This window comes from Pinus tabuliformis, chromosome Q (assembly GCF_031772625.1).
Source record: "Pinus tabuliformis cultivar Carrire ecotype Pingquan chromosome Q, CPIR1, whole genome shotgun sequence".
Taxonomy (NCBI): Eukaryota; Viridiplantae; Streptophyta; class Pinopsida; order Pinales; family Pinaceae; genus Pinus; species Pinus tabuliformis.
This window is the reverse complement of record NC_142296.1, coordinates 453,070,296-453,088,605: the sequence shown is the minus strand read 5'-3', so window position 1 is coordinate 453,088,605 and position 18,310 is coordinate 453,070,296. Positions and strand designations below refer to the sequence as shown.

Here is an 18,310-nt window from a genome sequence, read left to right as displayed (position 1 = left end):
TAACACTTGAGATAAGGTGACATATTGTGCCCAGAGCATGGTTTTGACACTTGGAGGCATTTTGAGGCGCTTCTTGAGGGCTTCCACTCAAGGATGGGAGTTGATTATGACGATGGGACATTCCTTTAGCCCATCCATGCATTTTCGCAACATTTATTTCCCAAAAAAGGCATGATGTCATGCTTATGGAGGTTTTCAACCCACACTTGTGGGCTTTTATGGCATATTTTTATTATTATGAGCTATGAGGTTGGTCTGTAACCCCTTGATGGACACTGAAAATTAAACTTGTTATAGGGCTTCTAGGCTAATTTAAGTAAGTGATAGACCTCATAATAATATAAGTTGAGGATCACTCACTTGACATTTTTCATCAACACTCTAGAGTTTCAACCTCTTTTCTAGAGCTCAACTTATCCTTTGTGTAACTCGTTACTTGTGGAGATGTGATTTTTTGGAGCTTTTTGCTATTGGAGAGTGGCCTCTTGGAGATTTCTTTTAGGATTGAAAGGTCTTTTCATGGAAGAATTGTAAGTTTATTGTAGATTTTTCATTGTTTTACATGTATCTGAATTATTGCTAGGGTTTTTCTATAATCCATGTCTAAATGCAAATTATTTATGGAAAATCTTGGTTAACTTTTTCATGTTGAATATTTCTTCCTCGAAATCCATAGGAGAAATCTTAGTGTGCATCTCCTATTTAATTTATTCCCTCACAAAAAAGATAGTTAGGGTTTGTTTAAGTCAAAACAAGAGTTCCTCCACTCCCCACCCCTTACCCCAAGCATGTGTCATTTATCTCTTAAAATTACCCAAAGAATCCATCACCCGAGTAGGATTAGGCACGAGCAAGCTTTATGTTGATCATAAACCTTGAAAAACTCAATATTTTTCTTCCTTTCTATTTTCCTAAGCCTTTTAAGGCAAGCTATTGGGTTTTTTCCATAGGACAGTTTGTTTAGGGCATTTGCAGATAAATGGTTGTGGAATAAAAACCTAATTTTTATCCTTGTAATCCTTTTAAATGCAAAATCTAGCCTTTTTCATGGTAAAAATTCCCCTTTGAATGCTGATGTCATCCTTCTCTAAACAAGTTTGTTTCTTAGAAACCTTAACACTAGCCTAACTTCAACTTGAGTCTTATCTTGAGGGTTAGATCTATTATTTTGTGGACCTTATCTTTTAGTAAACCCTTTCTTTGACTCATATGTGTCTAGGTACTCCTTTATTGTTGCCTCTTAATAAACCCTAGTTCATATAAGTCCTTGCTAGTTTAGGTGCATGATACACTATTCCTTATTTAGAAGTATTGAGCCTTTTGTCCATCTTTGAGTGTCTTCACCTAGCCTATGCCTTCATCACCTTGAACCCTATAACTTAGAATATCCTCATAGGTGATCAATCATTAGGAAGCCTCCCTTGTGATGAAATTCCACTAAAGCACAGGAGGAAGATTGCTGAGGTGACAATGACAATCTACCTCTGTAACACCCCCTCCCAAGTCTACCCAAAGTAACCATGCAAATTGGGGTAAACACAAGGAGAGATGCTACTACAATCATATTCGACCTCCTATGTCACCTTAAGGAAGTGGAATCGACGGAACATCACACACAGTCATCCAACATCATCAACCAAATCCTCAGGAGACAAGTCAGCCACCTGTCCCTGGGTCCCACTGCTATTCTGCAGCTTTTAGGCCATAGTCGCTCTCATGCTATGGGCAAGGGAGAGGCCATAAACCCAAAGTCACTCTCACAGGCCTACCTACCAGCTATTGTGGACCAAAATTGCTAGTTCTGTGCTATCGACCCCAGGGTTTAAGCCATTTTTCTAGTCCAAGATCCTGACCTTTGCCCAAAACTTGTTGTAACTTCCAAAATTGATTAAAAACATAATAACAATGATGATGAAACAAAAATCACCCTCAGGACTAGGCCTGAGCATCCCCAACCGGGACTGCCATTCTGTCAATCACTTGGCATCAATGCAACCTACAGGTCTAGGATACAAGACAGAGCATAAACGACTGAAACAACTTATGTAACATAACCAAAAGGATCACCTCCTTCTCCATTGAACTACTACATCATCAATTAGGTCTTGGATCCATCCATTTAATAGTTACAAGTAAATACATGAAATAACCATGACATGAATCAGTCATTCAACCATGTTTATAACCAACATAAAGCCATATAAATATCAAAGGTCTGACAACCTTTGAATCCACATATAAATCAGTGCAAAAGTAAGAGAACTTAGCTTTTATTAATCATAAGCAAATCCGACTAGGTTCGGGACTTCCATGTACCACTCGACTATAGACATGGCTGAACCAAATCTCTCTTTCAGCCAGTTACCCCCGTGCCATATTCCAAGCATGAATGTGAGATCTCATAGAACAACCAACCCAAGAACAACCAAGGGAATCCAGAGGTTAAACCACCTACACCCTCACTAAACCGTGATCACACCAAAATCGTTGCTCCGATCACAACCGAATAGAACTTGGTATGCCATTTGGAATCCATCACTATCCTTGAGGAATTTTCCATCTCCTTGTCTCTCAGGCTTACCGCAATCCAACCCGGATCACTAGGCCCTAAATCGAGACTACTCCCTCATGCTTTACTGTGTATCCCACCAAAACCGGTCAAGGGATTCCTAGGCTTTGGGAATGAACCTTGAGACCACCTCCACCTTGGATTTCGAAATACATTCGGCAAACCAAAGCTCAAAAACCGAAATAACATCCCAACATACCATGGCATCTGAAAAAGGGCTAGGCGAGGCTGAAATCCATAGTCATAAACTGGCAAAACCATGCCACAGACAACAAGAGAACCATGCACCAACATGCAAAGCCATGCATGTCTAAACCAGCTAGGAAATCACACATGCAAAAGATTACGTGCAAGTATTCCTGCTGAAGCTGCTTGATCCTACTTTCTTTTCCTTGATCCTTGTTTGAGTGCTCCAAGAAAACTCTAAGTGACCAAGAGTGTGAGAGAGAGAGAGAATAATGAGAGAGCTCCAAACTTGAACTTGACAAAAGCCATGAACTGATCCTCATAAGTCGTTTTATGCATGAGGCCTCTAATTTCTTCATTTTATCATTTTCCTTCAATTTCCTCCTCACATGCAACCTGTGACCTTTCACCTTACTTTTCTCCTATTTTCTTTATTTTCATAAATAAATGTGCCAAAAATGCCTTTTTGCCTTTTAATGCCTTTGCCTTAGCCTTTGCCAATTTTCTTAGCCAAAACACATATCTAGTGATGCCCATTAGGATATCTTTGCCCAACATTCAGCTTGGAACAAGTGTCCCTTACCTGTGGTCTTATTTTGTCTTTATTAACTTTTATTACACGAACTTTTAACTAGGGCTGTTACAGAACCCTTCCCCTTTGGGAACACCATCCTCGGTGATAAACCACAACAAGACCTCAGCAAAACCACTGAAAAGCAAACATATTGTCTATGGAGCTTTATAACTTAGCTCGTTGCAATTTTTACAATGAAGAACCTGGTCAAAAGAAAAACATCATGACAACATGACAATATAACAACCATAATAACATAACACCCATACCGCTTATTGGAGCTGTATAACTTAGCTCATGGAGGTATTTACATCCATATACATATACATATACATATACATATACAAATATCAAAACATCAGCAAAACATATGCCAAACATAAACCAACATCAAACCAAAACTGCTTTGCCTCAACCAGCAAACAATGAAGGATATAGGGCCCGCATCTGATCCGCCATCTCCCATGTAGCTTCTTCAGGCCCAAAGTGCTTCCATTGCACTTTAACTTGCTATATGGCTCTGTTCCTAAGCATGAGATGTTTCCGTTGCAATATGCACGAAGGCTTCGGCTGGAACTCTCCTTCTTACTCCATCTGCGATACAAAAGGCCCGCAATACCGTGGTGCCAACTTGGCACATGAACCAATCCTCAAAGAGCTTTTCTTGAGCTTGATGCGCAAATACAAATGCTCCCCAACCTGAAACCCTTTGAACACTCTGTGCTGATCTGCATAACTTTTCTGTCTATACTGTTCTGCGTTTAGATTCTTTTTAATAACCTGCATTTCCTGCTCCATGTCCGTCAACATGTCCGGTCTAGTAAGTACCCTGTTCACTGGATCACTCCAACTGATGGGAGTGTTACAACTCCGTCCATATAATGCCTCGAAAAGACTCATCCTCAATGACTCCTGATAACTATTATTGTATGCAACTCCACCAATGGAAGATACTCCCATTTCCTTTGCTGGTGCATCACGTACATCCTCAACATATCTTCAAAATCTTGTTGACCCTCTTTGTCTGACCATTTGTCTGCGGATGATACGCTGTACAGAAGCCCAACTTTGTACCCAAGCCTGCAAATAACTCCTTCCAAAACTTGGAAGTGAACTTTGCATCCCTGTCCGACACAATCTTCTCTGGAACACCATATAGTCGCACTATTTCTTTGATAAACACTTGTGCTACCTCACTGGCTGAATATGTAGTCTTTACCGGAATGAAGTGAGTTACCTTGCTCAATCTGTCAACCACGACTATAATAGAATCGTGCTGCCTCACTGTCCTCGTAAGACCTGTGATGAAATCCATGGAAATGACCTCCCATTTCCACTCCGGAATCGCTATAGGCTGTAGTAAACCACTTGGATGCTTGCATTCCGCCTTTATCTGCTTGACAGTCTAAACATCTAGTCACGAACTCAACCACTTCCTTCTTCAGATTCGGCCAATAATAGAACTTCTTCACCGCTGTCAATGTCTTTTGATATCCTGGCTGCCTCAAATACGGTTTCACATAAAACTCCCTCAAGATAAGCTTCTTGAGCTCACTGCAATTCGACACATAGATCATGTCTCTAAACCTCACCAAGCCATTTTCCGTGAGACGATAGTCTGCATCATGATCCCCTGTACCTGTACCTGCACCTGTACCTGTGCTTGTATCTGTACCTGTGCTCTACTGTAACTTGTGCATAATCTCCATGTATTTGTCATCCCACTGTCCTGTCTGCAAGATTCTATCCTATAACTTTGTCCCATAGGAGCTTATAACTGCTATATGGTTTACTTGTACCTTCCTGCTAAGGGCATCTGCAACCTGGTTCTCCTTCCCTTTGATGTATCTGATCTTGAAGTCAAACTCACTAAGGGTAACCAACCATCTAGCTTGCTTGGCATTTAGATTCGGCTGGTCAAACAAATACCTCAACCCACTGTGATTGCTCATCAATGTAAACCTCTTGCCCATAAGATAATGTCTCCACATCTTCAATGCATGCATAATTGCTGCTAGCTCAAGATCATGCGTTGGATAGTTCTGCTCATGCTTATTCAGTTTCTGCGACTCATAGCACACTACTTGTCCTTCTTTCATGAGAACTCCACCACGTCCCCTCTTGCAAGCATCTGTACACACTACAAACTCCTTGTCTGGATCCACAATCTTTAACACTGGTGCATGTGTCAACAACTGCTTAAGCTGCTCAAAACTATCTTCGCATTCCGCTGTCCATTCAAACTTCTTACCCCCCGCTGCAATGATGTGATAGGATATGCGATGCGTGAGATGTCCCTGATGAACCTCCTGTAGTAACCTGCCAATCCCATGAATGATCTCACCTCATCTACATTCTTAAGCGCTGCCCACTCCATGATGGCCCTTATCTTCTCTGGATCTACTGCTATGCCTTCCTTGGAGACAACATGTCCCAAGTAGTGTACCTCAGTCTGAAAGAAGCTGCACTTGCTAAGCTTAGCATACAACTGATGCTCTCTTAGCAATCTCAACACTACTGCTAAATGTTCGACATGTTCTTCCTCATTCTTAGAATATACCAATATGTCAGCAATGAATACATTAACAAACTTGTCCAAATAAAGACGCAACACACTATTCATCAAACACATGAATGTAGCTAGAGCATTACTCAAACTGAATGGAACAACAACAAACTCATAATGCCCATATCTGGTCTTGAACGCAGTTTTGAAGATATCCTCTTCCTTGATGCGCACTTGATGGTATCCCGATCTCAAGTCGATCTTAGAGAACACTGCTGCTCTCTTTAGCTGATCAAACAAATCATCAATCCTCGACAATGGGTACCTGTTCTTAATCGTCAGCTTATTCAACTGCCTGTAATCAATGCACAATTTGAGAGTACCATCTTTCTTCTTTACGAACAACACTGGTGCACCCCAAGGTGATACACTGGGTTTGATGTATCCTTTGTTCAACATTTCTTTTAGCTGCAACTTCAACTCTACCAACTCAGATGTGCTCATCCTGTAAGGTGCTTTCGATGCTGGAGCTGACCCTAGCACTAACTCAATAGAAAAGGCTACCTCCCTGTGAGGTGACAAATCTATAATGTCCTGAAAATACATCTTGACACTGCTGCAAAACTCAGTACCTGCTCAACACATCGACATCCTCAACCTCATTACCCTTGTCACTGGAAATGTGTACTGCAAACATCACACAACCTTTTCTGCAATTACGCTTAGCCTGCATAGCGGTAACCATTCTCATTGATGTAGGCTTCTTCTTTCTTTGCAAGGTCATCTTTTCCCCACTATCATCCACACACTCAATGGCCTTGTCGAAGCAATCCACTTTGGTTCTGTGAAGGTATAACCAATCCATACCCAAAAGCATACTATACGAACCCAATGGCAATACATTCAAATGTGCTGCTGTAGGGATACCATTTAACTCAAGTGCACAAGCTCTTACCGAATGGTGAACTCGCTTTTGCATGCACTTCTTTTCTCAAACCACACTTATCCACCAAGTCAAGATTAATATAACTATAGTTAGATCCAAGATCAATCAAAATAGAAACAACTTGATCACAAAGCTTACCGTCCATCTCAATGATCGATGCCTGATGATCCGCCTGCCTATTGTCCATAGCTGCATAAATCCGAGGAATGCTATGACCAACATCACCAACTGTATGCGCCTCCTGAGCATTGTAGATTTGGGGTCTACCACCACTTTGATATTGCGGACAATCCCTCTTACGATGATCCTTACCACATATCCAACACTGCAATGGTTCCCTACCACCGCCTCTAGCTTGCTTCTCTCCATGTCCCTTCTCAGTTGTATTGAATCTTTTGTAAGGAACTGCATTTTCTTTCTCACTTGCATCTTGAGGTCTTCCTCTCTTTGGTGGCCATTTTCCTTTAGCTTTGTCATTTCTTTTCAAGTCATGTTTCGGTTCAACTTTGCGCTTCGACTGCTCATAACAGTGCTTCAACTTTCGGATGACCTCCTCCAACGATCTAGGCTCATCGAACTCAATTTGGTCTCTGTATGCAACTGACAATCCACTGATGAATCTCTGAACCTTGGCCTTTTCCTCTTTGAGGTAAGGCACATATCTCAACAACTCCAAAAATTTGCTAGTATACTCCTCATCTGTCATAGAACCCATCCGCAACTCATAAAACTCCTTAGCTCTATCATCATAGTACCTCTCAGACAAGTACTTCTTCTTGAAGAGCCTTTCAAACACATGCCAAGTCAAATCATCCTCATGTATGTCCTTGAAATTCTTCACGTCTTTCCGCTAAATATCCGCTTTACCTTTGAGACTGAAAAGAGCTATCCTTGCTTTCATGTTTTCTGAGTAATCATGCAATCTAAAGAATTTCCTCATGTCAAGCAACCAAGTCTCCGCATCTTGCGATTTCTTCATCTCTCCATCAAAGGTAGGTGGCTTTGCCTTTTTGAACTCATCTGACGAATATCCCCTATCATTCCTCCTGTACAGATGATAATGATGACAATCATGATGTCTATCAGAACCAGAACTAGAGTAATATCTGTGTCTGCCACCCCTCCTATCCGGAGTGTCCAACATCCTGCCATCTTTGACAGTGTTGGATCTATCTGACTTATGTCTACTATGAGACCTGCTGCCATATGCCCCATTAGTTCTGTCCTCATGTCCATGGCTGATCCAAAGAGGTCCCTGTCGCTGCAAATCTGACAAACTCTGAAGTAATATTGCATTCACCTCTGCTTGTTTCTCTTGTGCTTGCATGATTTTGTCATTGTCTGCTTTGCAACTCCTTATTTCTTCCTTTAGGCTTCTCAATGTGTCTACCAAGTCAGAAGAGTGCCCCACACCACGCTGCCCATCTGATGCATAGGGAGATTCTATGTAGTCTACCACCTTGCTAGCCATCTGATCTCTTTCCTACAAGGCATACTATGTCAGCTAAACCAAATCACCATAAATCAACGTACCTTAGCATACTTGGGAGGATACCTTGTTTGCAAGATCATCAAATCAACGTGATGCATGTACAACATAACCATAATAACATATAGACATATATCAATAAGTGCATCAACGCATAACCATCATACTAACTAGGGTCCAGTCATCAATGCAAGGCCATATCAACAATGCATGTTATGACCTCATGCATGACAACAACCATTACTCCATTATACACATTGCCTCATGCAACTATCCACCTGCATAAGCAATGTCTAATCAACTACACATATGCATAACCGCATGTAGTCGAGCATAAACGATCAATTTTTGTAATCAACCTACAAGACTGATGCATGTAATCAAATAACCAAGAATGCAACCCAACGTACAAAGATGTAATCAAGCTGCATATAATTGTATAACCAGTCATATACTCATGACGATGCATTCCATAAAATCAACATCAAGTTCTTCATGATAACCTTACTACTACCATGATCAATATGATGCAGTGCAACAAGCACATGGAATGCAAGTGTAAGAGCCACACACACAACTGACATGCATGCATGACCAACACATTCACCCATATCTATAGCACCAAATATGACCCAAAGAGAGTGTAACCATGCTCTAATACCAATCTGTAACACCCCCTCCCAGGTCTACCCAAAGTAACCATGCCAACCGGGGTAAACATGAGGAGAGATGCTACTACAATCAGATTCGACCTCCTATGTCACCTTAAGGAAGTGGAATCGTCGGAACATTGTTGAGAAGTGTGCAACAAGAAATGCTAAATTTTAGGAAGTGCTAAAAATAGAACTGCTAAAAATAACACTTCTAAAAATAGCAGTTTGGCCAATGAGCATTTTGGCCACCTTGGGTGAGAGGTGAAACTGCTAAAAATAACATCTTCTAAAAATAGCATTTTTGGGTCCCTTCCTATTTATAACAGTTCCTGGTCTATCTATAAGAAGTAAATTCGAATTTGGTCTTACCAGCAGTTTGGAATATTAATTAATTAATTCTCTATGAGTTAATTAGTTAAGGAAAAGCAAACTTGAAGTCTTTGTGAGAACATGCAATTATTTCACCACTAATTGGGGAATGTGTCTTTGATTTGCTCCACTGATTGAAGAATTAAGGATGAGTTCTATATTGAGAGGATTAGTTGACTTAGTTTAACTTAGTCAAGTTCAGTTAGATTAATTTAACAAGTTGTTAAATTAATGAGATAGTTTGTTGATGCTTGCATGCATGTGACAACTATTATTTTCAAATAACTGTGTATTCACTCATGGATAACTGATGCATGTCAGTTCTGTCAGAGACCCAGTTGAGATCAGAGAAGGGATAATGTACAATCAGTTGGATGAATATTTTTCCTATAAAGGAAGCTCATCCATGATGATGATTTATCTCCTTCAGGTTTGTGCAGTTATTTCAGAGGTCAGTGTTGTGTGTGAGGTGAGAATCACACAGGTTGCAGCTAGAGGACCCAGGAAAACTGTGCATAGAAATAGGAGGCTTGGAGGGCAGAGGAGAAGGTTTGTGAGAAGCCTTTGACTGTCTATGAGCAACAGAGGGATTGTACTGAGAGCTGGATAGCTTCCGAGCTAAGGCTTTGTGTAATCCAGACATATTTCCACTTGTATGATAATACAGTGTTGGGGTTTTATGTTGGTGCTTTCCCCAGTGATATATTCTGTGTTATGTGTGATTGATTCCTTCTTATCAGTTATATGTGTTCATGCTTGATGTTGCTCATGGTTGATTAAGCTTCCGCTAAATTGTTTGTAGAAGTAGATCAGGTGTTTTGCTTTGTACATTGCATTACCAGGTGATCTACAGGTGGGAAATTTTTACATGGTATCAGAGCTAGCTGATTTGTAGAAAAAGTTCTACATGGTATCAGAGCTAGCTGATTTGTAGAAAAATTCTACATGGTATTAGAGCACAGGTGATCAAGGAGAGAACAGTATACTGAGAGGAGATTTCAAAGTTTTGAGTTTTGGGCTGAGAGTTTGCAGAGTGGATCAGGGAGATATCGCTGATTTAAAATCAGCTCTTTTTCTAGAAAATTTCGTGACGGTGAGAAAGTGGAAATAAATTGGTGTGCTAGCCAAGAACCTGTATGCACTTGAGGTATAAGATGCATGCAAAGCCTTGAGGAGCAAGGCAAAGGTTAGATACTTGGTGGTTGAGAGGGAGAGTAAATTACCTCTCAACATGCAGCGCCAGAAGAAGTCTCAGACGATTGTGGAGGAGCCACGATTGGTGCAGCAACTTCATGAGGTTGTGGAGCAGCCACAACATGGAAAGCTGAGTGGAGATCGAGTAGAGACATCTACTCATGCAGAGACCTCCAGTAGGGGGAAACTTCGAGCCAGGTGGGCAGAGGGATCACATGCAGCCATACCTCCAGGTAGGAGGTGGGGCAATATAGAGTGATCGTCCCAAGGAGGAGGGGCAAGATTCTTGAGATACCCAACCTCTTGGATGAGACCTTGCTACGAGAGCCCCAATGTGGAGTAGCAGGAACTGACTGATTGGGTAGAGACAGATGCGGATGGAGTGGCATAGAGAGCTACAGTGCAGGGAATCCCAGGACAACGCAGAGCATGCAGGCTGCAGCAATGCGAGAGACACAAGTGTGTTGCACAGTGCTGGGTAGCACAGAGAAGGGTGCAACGGTGCGAGATGCATGGAGATGTTGTAGTAGCGCAGAGGTCAGAGAGGGAGCACTTGTCAGCAGCAGGTAGAGCTTCAGCATTAGAGTATGTTTCTAGCCCAATATAGTGGTCAGGTGGGAGTTTTTTTGTTCCGAGTGTTGCTAGAGCAACCACACTTGGTAGATGTGTTGCATGCAGAACATTCTAGAGTTACAGGATCAGGTTCGAGAGGAAGCCTTTCTTGTTGAGGGAGTGTTGAAAAGTGTGCAACAAGAAATGCTAAATTTAGGAAGTGCTAAAAATAGAACTGCGAAAAATAGCACTTCTAAAAATAGCAGCTTGGCCAATGAGCATTTTGGCCACCTTGGGTGAGAGGTGAAACTGCGAAAAGTAACATCTTCTGAAAATAGCATTTCTGGGTCCCTTCCTATTTATAGCAGTCCCTGGTCTATCTATAGGAAGTAAATTCGAATTTGGTCTTACCAGCGGTTTGGAATATTAATTAATTAATTCTCCATGAGTTAATTAGTTAAGGAAAAGCAAACTTGAAGTCTTTGTGAGAACATATAATTATTTCTCCACTAATTGGGGAATGTGTCCTTGATTTGCTCCACTGATTGAGGAATTAAGGATGAGTTCTATATTGAGAGGATCAATTGACTTAGTTTAACTTAGTCAAGTTCAGTTAGATTAATTTAACAAGTTGTTAAATTAATGAGATATAGTTTGTTGATGCTTGCATGCATGTGACAACTATTATTTTCAGATAACTGTGTATTCACTCATGGATAACTGATGCATGTCAGTTCTGTCAGAGACCCAGTTGAGATCAGAGAAGGGACAATGTACTATCAGTTGGATGAATATTTTTCCTATAAAGGAAGCTCATCCATGATGAGGATTTATCTCCTTCAGGTTTGTGCAGTTATTTCAAAGGTCAGTGTTGTGTGTGAGGTGAGAATCACACAGGTTGCAGCTGGAGGACCCAGGAAAACTGTGCATAGAAATAGGAGGCTTGGAGGGCAGAGGAGAAGGTTTGTGAGAAGCCTTTGACTGTCTATGAGCAACAGAGGGATTGTACTGAGAGCTGGATAGCTTCTGAGCTAAGGCTTTGTGTAATCCGGACATATTTCCACTTGTATGATAATACAGAGATGGGATTTTAGGCTGGTGCTTTCCCTTGGTTATATCTTCTGTGTTATGTGTGTTTGATTTCTCCATATCAGTTATATGTGTTCTTATTGATGTTGCTCATGTTCGATTAAGCTTCCACTAAATTGGTTGTAGAAGTAGATCAAGTGTTTTGCTTTAGTACATTGCATTACCAGGTGATCTACAGGTGGGAAATTTCTACATGGTATTAGAGCTAGCTTTGTAGAAAAAGTTCTATATGGTATCAGAGCACAGGTGATCATGGAGAGAACAGTATACTGAGAGGAAATACAGAACCCTCAGGGGACAAGTCATCCACTCAGACAGCTTGTCTATGGGTCCCATTGCTATTCTGTAGCTCTTAGGCCATAGTTGCTCTCATGCTATGGGCAAGGGAGTGACCAGAAACCCAAAGTCACCCTCACAGGCCTACCTGCCAGCGACTCTTGACCAAAATTGCTAGTTCTGTGCCAGTGACCTCGGGATTTAAGCCACTTTTCTAGCCCAGGATCCTGTCCTCTGCCCAGAACTTGTTGTAACTTCCAGAATTCATTAAAAACATAATAACAATTCTGATCAAACAAAAATCACCCTCAGGACTAGGCCAGAGCATCCCAACCGGGATTGACATTCTGTCAAACACTTGGCATCAATACAACCTACAGGTTTAGGTTACAAGACAGAGTATAAACGACTGAAACAACTTATGAAACATAACTAGAAAGATCACCTCCTTCTCCATTGAACTAATACATCATCAATTAGGTCTTGCATCCATCCATTTAACAGTTACAAGTAAATACATGAAATAACCATGACATGAATCAATCATTCAACAATGCTTATAACCAGCATAAAGCCATAGAAATCTCAGAGATATCACAACCATTAAATCCACATATAAATCAATGCAAAATTAAGGGAACTTAGCTTTTATTAATCATAGACAAATCCGACCAGGTTCAGGACTTCCGCATACCACCAGACCATAGACATGGTTGAACCAAATCTCTCTTTTAGCCAGTCACCCCCATGCCATATTCCAAGCATGAATGTGGGATCTCATAGAACAACCAATCCAAGGACAACCAAGGGAATCCAGAGGTTAAACCACCTCCACACTCACCAAACCTTGATCACACCAAAATCAGTGCTCCGATCACAACGAACAAAACTTGGAATGCCATCCAGAATCCATCACTATCCTTGAGGAATTTTCCGTCTCCTTGTCTCTCAGGCTTTACCGCAATCCAACTTGAATCACTAGGCCTTAAATCGACACTGCCCCCTCAGGCTTTATCATGTATCCTACCAAAACCGGTCAAGGGATTCCTGGGCCTTTGGGAATGAACCTTGAGACCACCTCCGCCCTGGATTCCAAAATCCATCTGGCAAACCATAGCTCAAAAACCGAAATAACATCCCAACATACCATGGTATCCAGAAAAAGGATAGGCTAGGCTAAAATCCACTGTCATAAACCGGCAAAACAATGCCACTGATAGCAAGAGAACCATACACCAACATGCAAAGCCATGCATGTCCAAACCAGCTAGGAAATCACACATGCAAAAGGTTACCTGCAAGTATTCCCGCTGAAGTTGCTTGATCCTGCTTTCCTTTCTTTGATCCTTGCTTGAGTGCTCCAAGAAAACTCTAAGTGACCAAGAGAGTGAGAGAGAGAGAGAATAATGAGAGAGCTCCAAACTTGAACTTGGCAAAAGCCATGAACAGATCCTCAGAAGTCTTTTTATGCATAAGGCCTCTAATTTCTTCATTTTCCATTATTTTCCTTCAATTTCCTCTTCACATGCAACTTGTGACCTTTCACCTTACTTTTCTCCTATTTTTCTTTATTTTCATAAATAAATGTGCCAAAACTGCCTTTTTGCCTTTTAATGCCTTTGCCTTAGCTTTTGCCAATTTCCTTATCCAACACACATCCAGTGATGCCCACTAGGATATCTTTGCCCAACATTCAGCCTGGAACAAGTGTCCCTTACCCGTGGTCTTATTTTTGCTTTATCAACTTTTATTACATGAACTTTTCACTAGGGCTGTTACATCATTGTTGTAATAGGATCTGGGCTTTGCCTTGTGAGTCCCCTGACAAGGCCTGCTATATTTTGAGGCAACAATACCAACTGGTCCAAATTGGCTAGTTCCGACAAAAATTGGGACAGTTCATTAATGGTGGACATGGCGACGATGTGGACCCATAGGTGGGTCTGGTACCTAACCGGTCCAAACCGACCAGTTCTACTAAAAACTTGGCTGGTTCATTAATGGCGCATGTGACGAGGACAAGAACCTATGGGTTGTGTTTTTAGGTGGTTTCTATGGAAACCATGGGTAGCTTTCCTCCAAAATTTGTGCCCCCCTTAACTTATAAAAACAGCCTTGAGCTCTTATTTGCCTCACGCTTCTCATTTCAAGTTTTCTGCAATAACACTAAGTTTTGCAGCAATAACAAGAAATTTAGAGGTTCTTTGTCATCTTGGGGTTGGTTTGGAGCTGTCTAGTGGAGTCAGTGTATTTGGGAGGAGGTTTTGGCAGCTGGTTTTCATCCTTGGGTATGATTTCTCTCTTTTAAAATTCCAGATTTGATTGTTGTCCCTGTTTTTATTTTTTTGCTCCCTTTTCAAATAAAAGACGAGCCCTCTTCATAGGCTAAATCTGCCTTTTTATGTTTTCAAATTTATCATAGTTTTGCATTTTACTTGGTTGCATTTTTTTCTTTCTACTTACAGATCTTTTTACCTTCAAATCTGAAATTTCATCATCTACCATGGTCATAAAAAAACACTGCATGGGTTCATGGTGATGTGTAGAATATCCATGAAATTCTGATCTTCTAGTATGAACAATCTGAAAACAAATTTTCTTTTCACATACACAATTTATCTACCAAATAGCAGTGGAATAGAACAGAAATAAGATGCACAATTTCACACAAGAAACAACACAATTTCTAGGGAACCCAAGAGGGAAAATCCACGCTTGCTTTAGAATTTTATTGAGGAAAATTTTGGCAATAGATCTCTTACAAATAACCCTGCTTCAATAGAGGATACAATCTGATCTCTCAGCCTTATTCTAGGCTTGAAACAACCTGCAAGATGCTGACCTTCTTCCTCCCACTATGCACACTAGATGCTCCTATTTCCTAGCGCAAATCCTTAGGAAATAGGCCCCTATTTCCTAGAGTTGGATGAGCTCCTATTAAATAGAGATTTCCCCTATTCCTATGCACATTTCCAAGAAGAAATGATCTCCACAATAAATCGCACAAGAAACTCTTGGCTCGTTCCTCCACAAACTCTCTTGCTCACAAACTCATGCTCAAGAATGATGAATAACAAGTATGCCTTCAATCTCCTTATAAGTAATTCGATTTTGCTATTGTTAGTGAGTTTTCTAAATTAGGAGATGAACTGGAGCTTTTCTAGTTAACAAAAGTCAACACACTTAGTTAAGTGGATCCTCCTAAAATTTAAGAGGCTAACTCCACTTGAGAATTCAGTGCCCAATTTAACTCACTAGAGGACAGATAACTCGGTCCTCCACAAACTCGCACTAGTCAAATTGCATTTTGAATTCGTGCACATCACTGAATCTCGTGCATGATTAAGAAGATCACTAAATCGATTCCTTGAATTAAGGCACAAATCAAGCAATCCATTGCTTCGCTACTTTTCAACACGATGTTGTTGATGGCAAAATGTTGTGCAAATATTCCAAGCACCCAATGGGAAGGTGGGTATCAATAGGTTGAAACAACACTTGGCTGGTATAAGAGGCCAAGTAACCCCATGTTAATCATTAGATAAAGTGATAAGGTCTATTAGGGCAGAGTACCTTGAAAATTTTGAGAAGTTTGAGGTGAGGACTAGGGAAAATGATATACAAGTAGAAGTTTGATGAGTGATCATGTTAGTCAGTGATTTGTAGTAGGCCAGTGACCTAGTAGTTTGAGTTGTAACATTGTTTTTGGACTCTAGAGGCCTTTTAGAGTCTTATTGATTATGTACTTTGTTGATGATATGTATTGCACTAAACCATTTTGATATATGCACCCTTATATAGGTTCTGTCTAATTGTTTGGAATCATGGTTTGAATTTTTTGTTTGTTTGTTTGTTAGGTAATGTGAGTCCTGAGATGATTGGCATGCCTAATTGATGGCTTGAGTAGCCGCAACCTAAGGGCATATAAGCTGTCAAAATCACCCGGGGATCGCACCCAGCCTAGGCCACATCAGTCCTTAGCATGACTAGATTTTTGCCCACAAAGTTTTGAACAGGTGACCTTTTCACCACGGAGTCTCTTAACAGAACACCTTGTCACTGTCTATTCTATGCCTCATGGGCCATGGTTTGAAATTTTATAAGTAATTTTTTTCATTACAAATTAATTATTTTATGTATTTTTTTCAATTCTGATTCATTGAATCCAGTTCCATCTGGTTCCGGTTCGAATGCCAGTTTGATAGGTGGTCTGGTTCAAAATCTGGTTCTGGTTTTTAAACTATATATGCTACACAGGAAAATGTACTGTCAAAGGAACTCCCATTGTCAAGGAATCTCATTAACCCACAAGAATTCTATCAGTTGTTAAATAATTGAAATTTGAGATACTAATATTTTGGACTAAATTATTTTTTTATCAGTCCAAACAATTCAATCACCATTCACACCATTTTGACTGTATTTTAGTATCAATTTGAGGACATCGATATTTCTGGAAACCACATGCAAAAGATATAATATTCCAGTTGCTTATTGCCAGAACTGCGGAAGTAGGAACATGACAGGTTGGGTCTAATACCAAGAACTCTGAACATGTGAACATTTATAACCAAAAATAAAGGAGAGCAATTTTCCTACTTGAAGTTTTACTGAGGAGAGATTGTGGCCATTACAGCTTAAAATTTCCACGGCACTGTCAGTGAACTGAAGATTTCAATAAAAACTTAGCATTTTAGATTCTTGCCTTTGTCAATAGTGAGAAGTTGCTCTTATGAACTTTGAGTTCATTGATATTACTGGCTTGCTTCTCTTGTATCCTTCGCCATTTTTTTATTCACATCTGTTGTGTCTACACTGTTTTAAGGGCTAGTTTTATTTCCAAGATGTTGAAAAGAGTTAGAGTTTTTCTTCGATTTTGACCAGAAAAGAAACCATTTTTAGGTATAATAGTTTTATAGAAAATACCTATTCCATTACTGAGGACTAGTTTAAATAACCCGAAGGTGCCTTTTCTCAATGCAGATTCTTGGCATGTCCGGATTGAAGATGGAGGTTGAAGTGCCGGTGGATTGAAGCTCAGTGGCCATGCCCACGTTGCTCCATATATTCTTCATTTATTGTCTCTTTAGCACTTTGTAATCGGAAGCTCAGCTTTGGCATCTATGCAAACTGTAATTCCTTTCAAAGTTGCATATAGGTGTGCGTGATGCCTGCCCAACCTTACTAAAACCTCTTTATTTTGTCCAAGATGGGTTACCTACATTTGTTGGAGAGGGAATTGAATATAATGTATAAAGTATCCATCTCAGATTCATGTGAACTATAATCCACATATTATGCTACACGATCAGGGCATTGGATATAAATAATAATATGCATGAAGGGGAGGTTGTAAATTGCAATTATGGCATAAGATGTTCATGCTTTCAGATGAAGAGAATAGTTACATTACCTATGCTTCACAATTCATTATATTTCCTGCCTAAAGTTTCCGTAGCGAACATGATAATTGACATGCCATTCCAAGTTACCTTGTCAGAAAATCCTCTGTTGAGAAGTATATGCTAAATTTCTGATTGTTTATATTACCTTGATTGCAGATTACATTTTTAACTAGAATATTTGTTCATGATCCCACGATTGTCTCAATATTGATTGGTATTTTAGGTATATAAAGCTTTCCAATTTCATATACGTTTCCTACTCACGTCACTACATTATAATCAAATTTGATGTTTTATTTATGGACACCATATTAATTTGAAAATAAATGGTGTTTGGCGTTTCCATAGTTGTCAAGTAGATGTAGGTTAGTTTTCTTTTTTATTTATAAATTGGTAAATTATATCGAAGATATGTTTGACTGCGCTGGGAAAATCAACCTTAAAATGGAATATTGAACATGCAATTATTGTGTTTGTTATGTTCTACCTGCCCAATTTTCTC

At 40.1% G+C, this 18,310-nt stretch overlaps 1 protein-coding gene across 3 annotated transcripts in view; it reads left to right on the top strand.

The window, feature by feature from the left end:
• LOC149220155 (uncharacterized) overlaps positions 1 to 17,952 on the top strand; it is a 103,552-nt gene extending 85,600 nt beyond the window's left edge. For all 3 annotated transcript variants that reach the window (XM_089384682.1, XM_089384681.1, XM_089384680.1), the window contains one exon: positions 17,387 to 17,952. In XM_089384682.1, the coding sequence (XP_089240808.1) occupies positions 17,387 to 17,437 (51 nt within the window). In that variant the 3' untranslated portion in view covers positions 17,438 to 17,952. The remainder of the gene's footprint in view (positions 1 to 17,386) is intronic.
• The last annotated feature ends 358 nt before the right edge of the window (positions 17,953 to 18,310 follow it).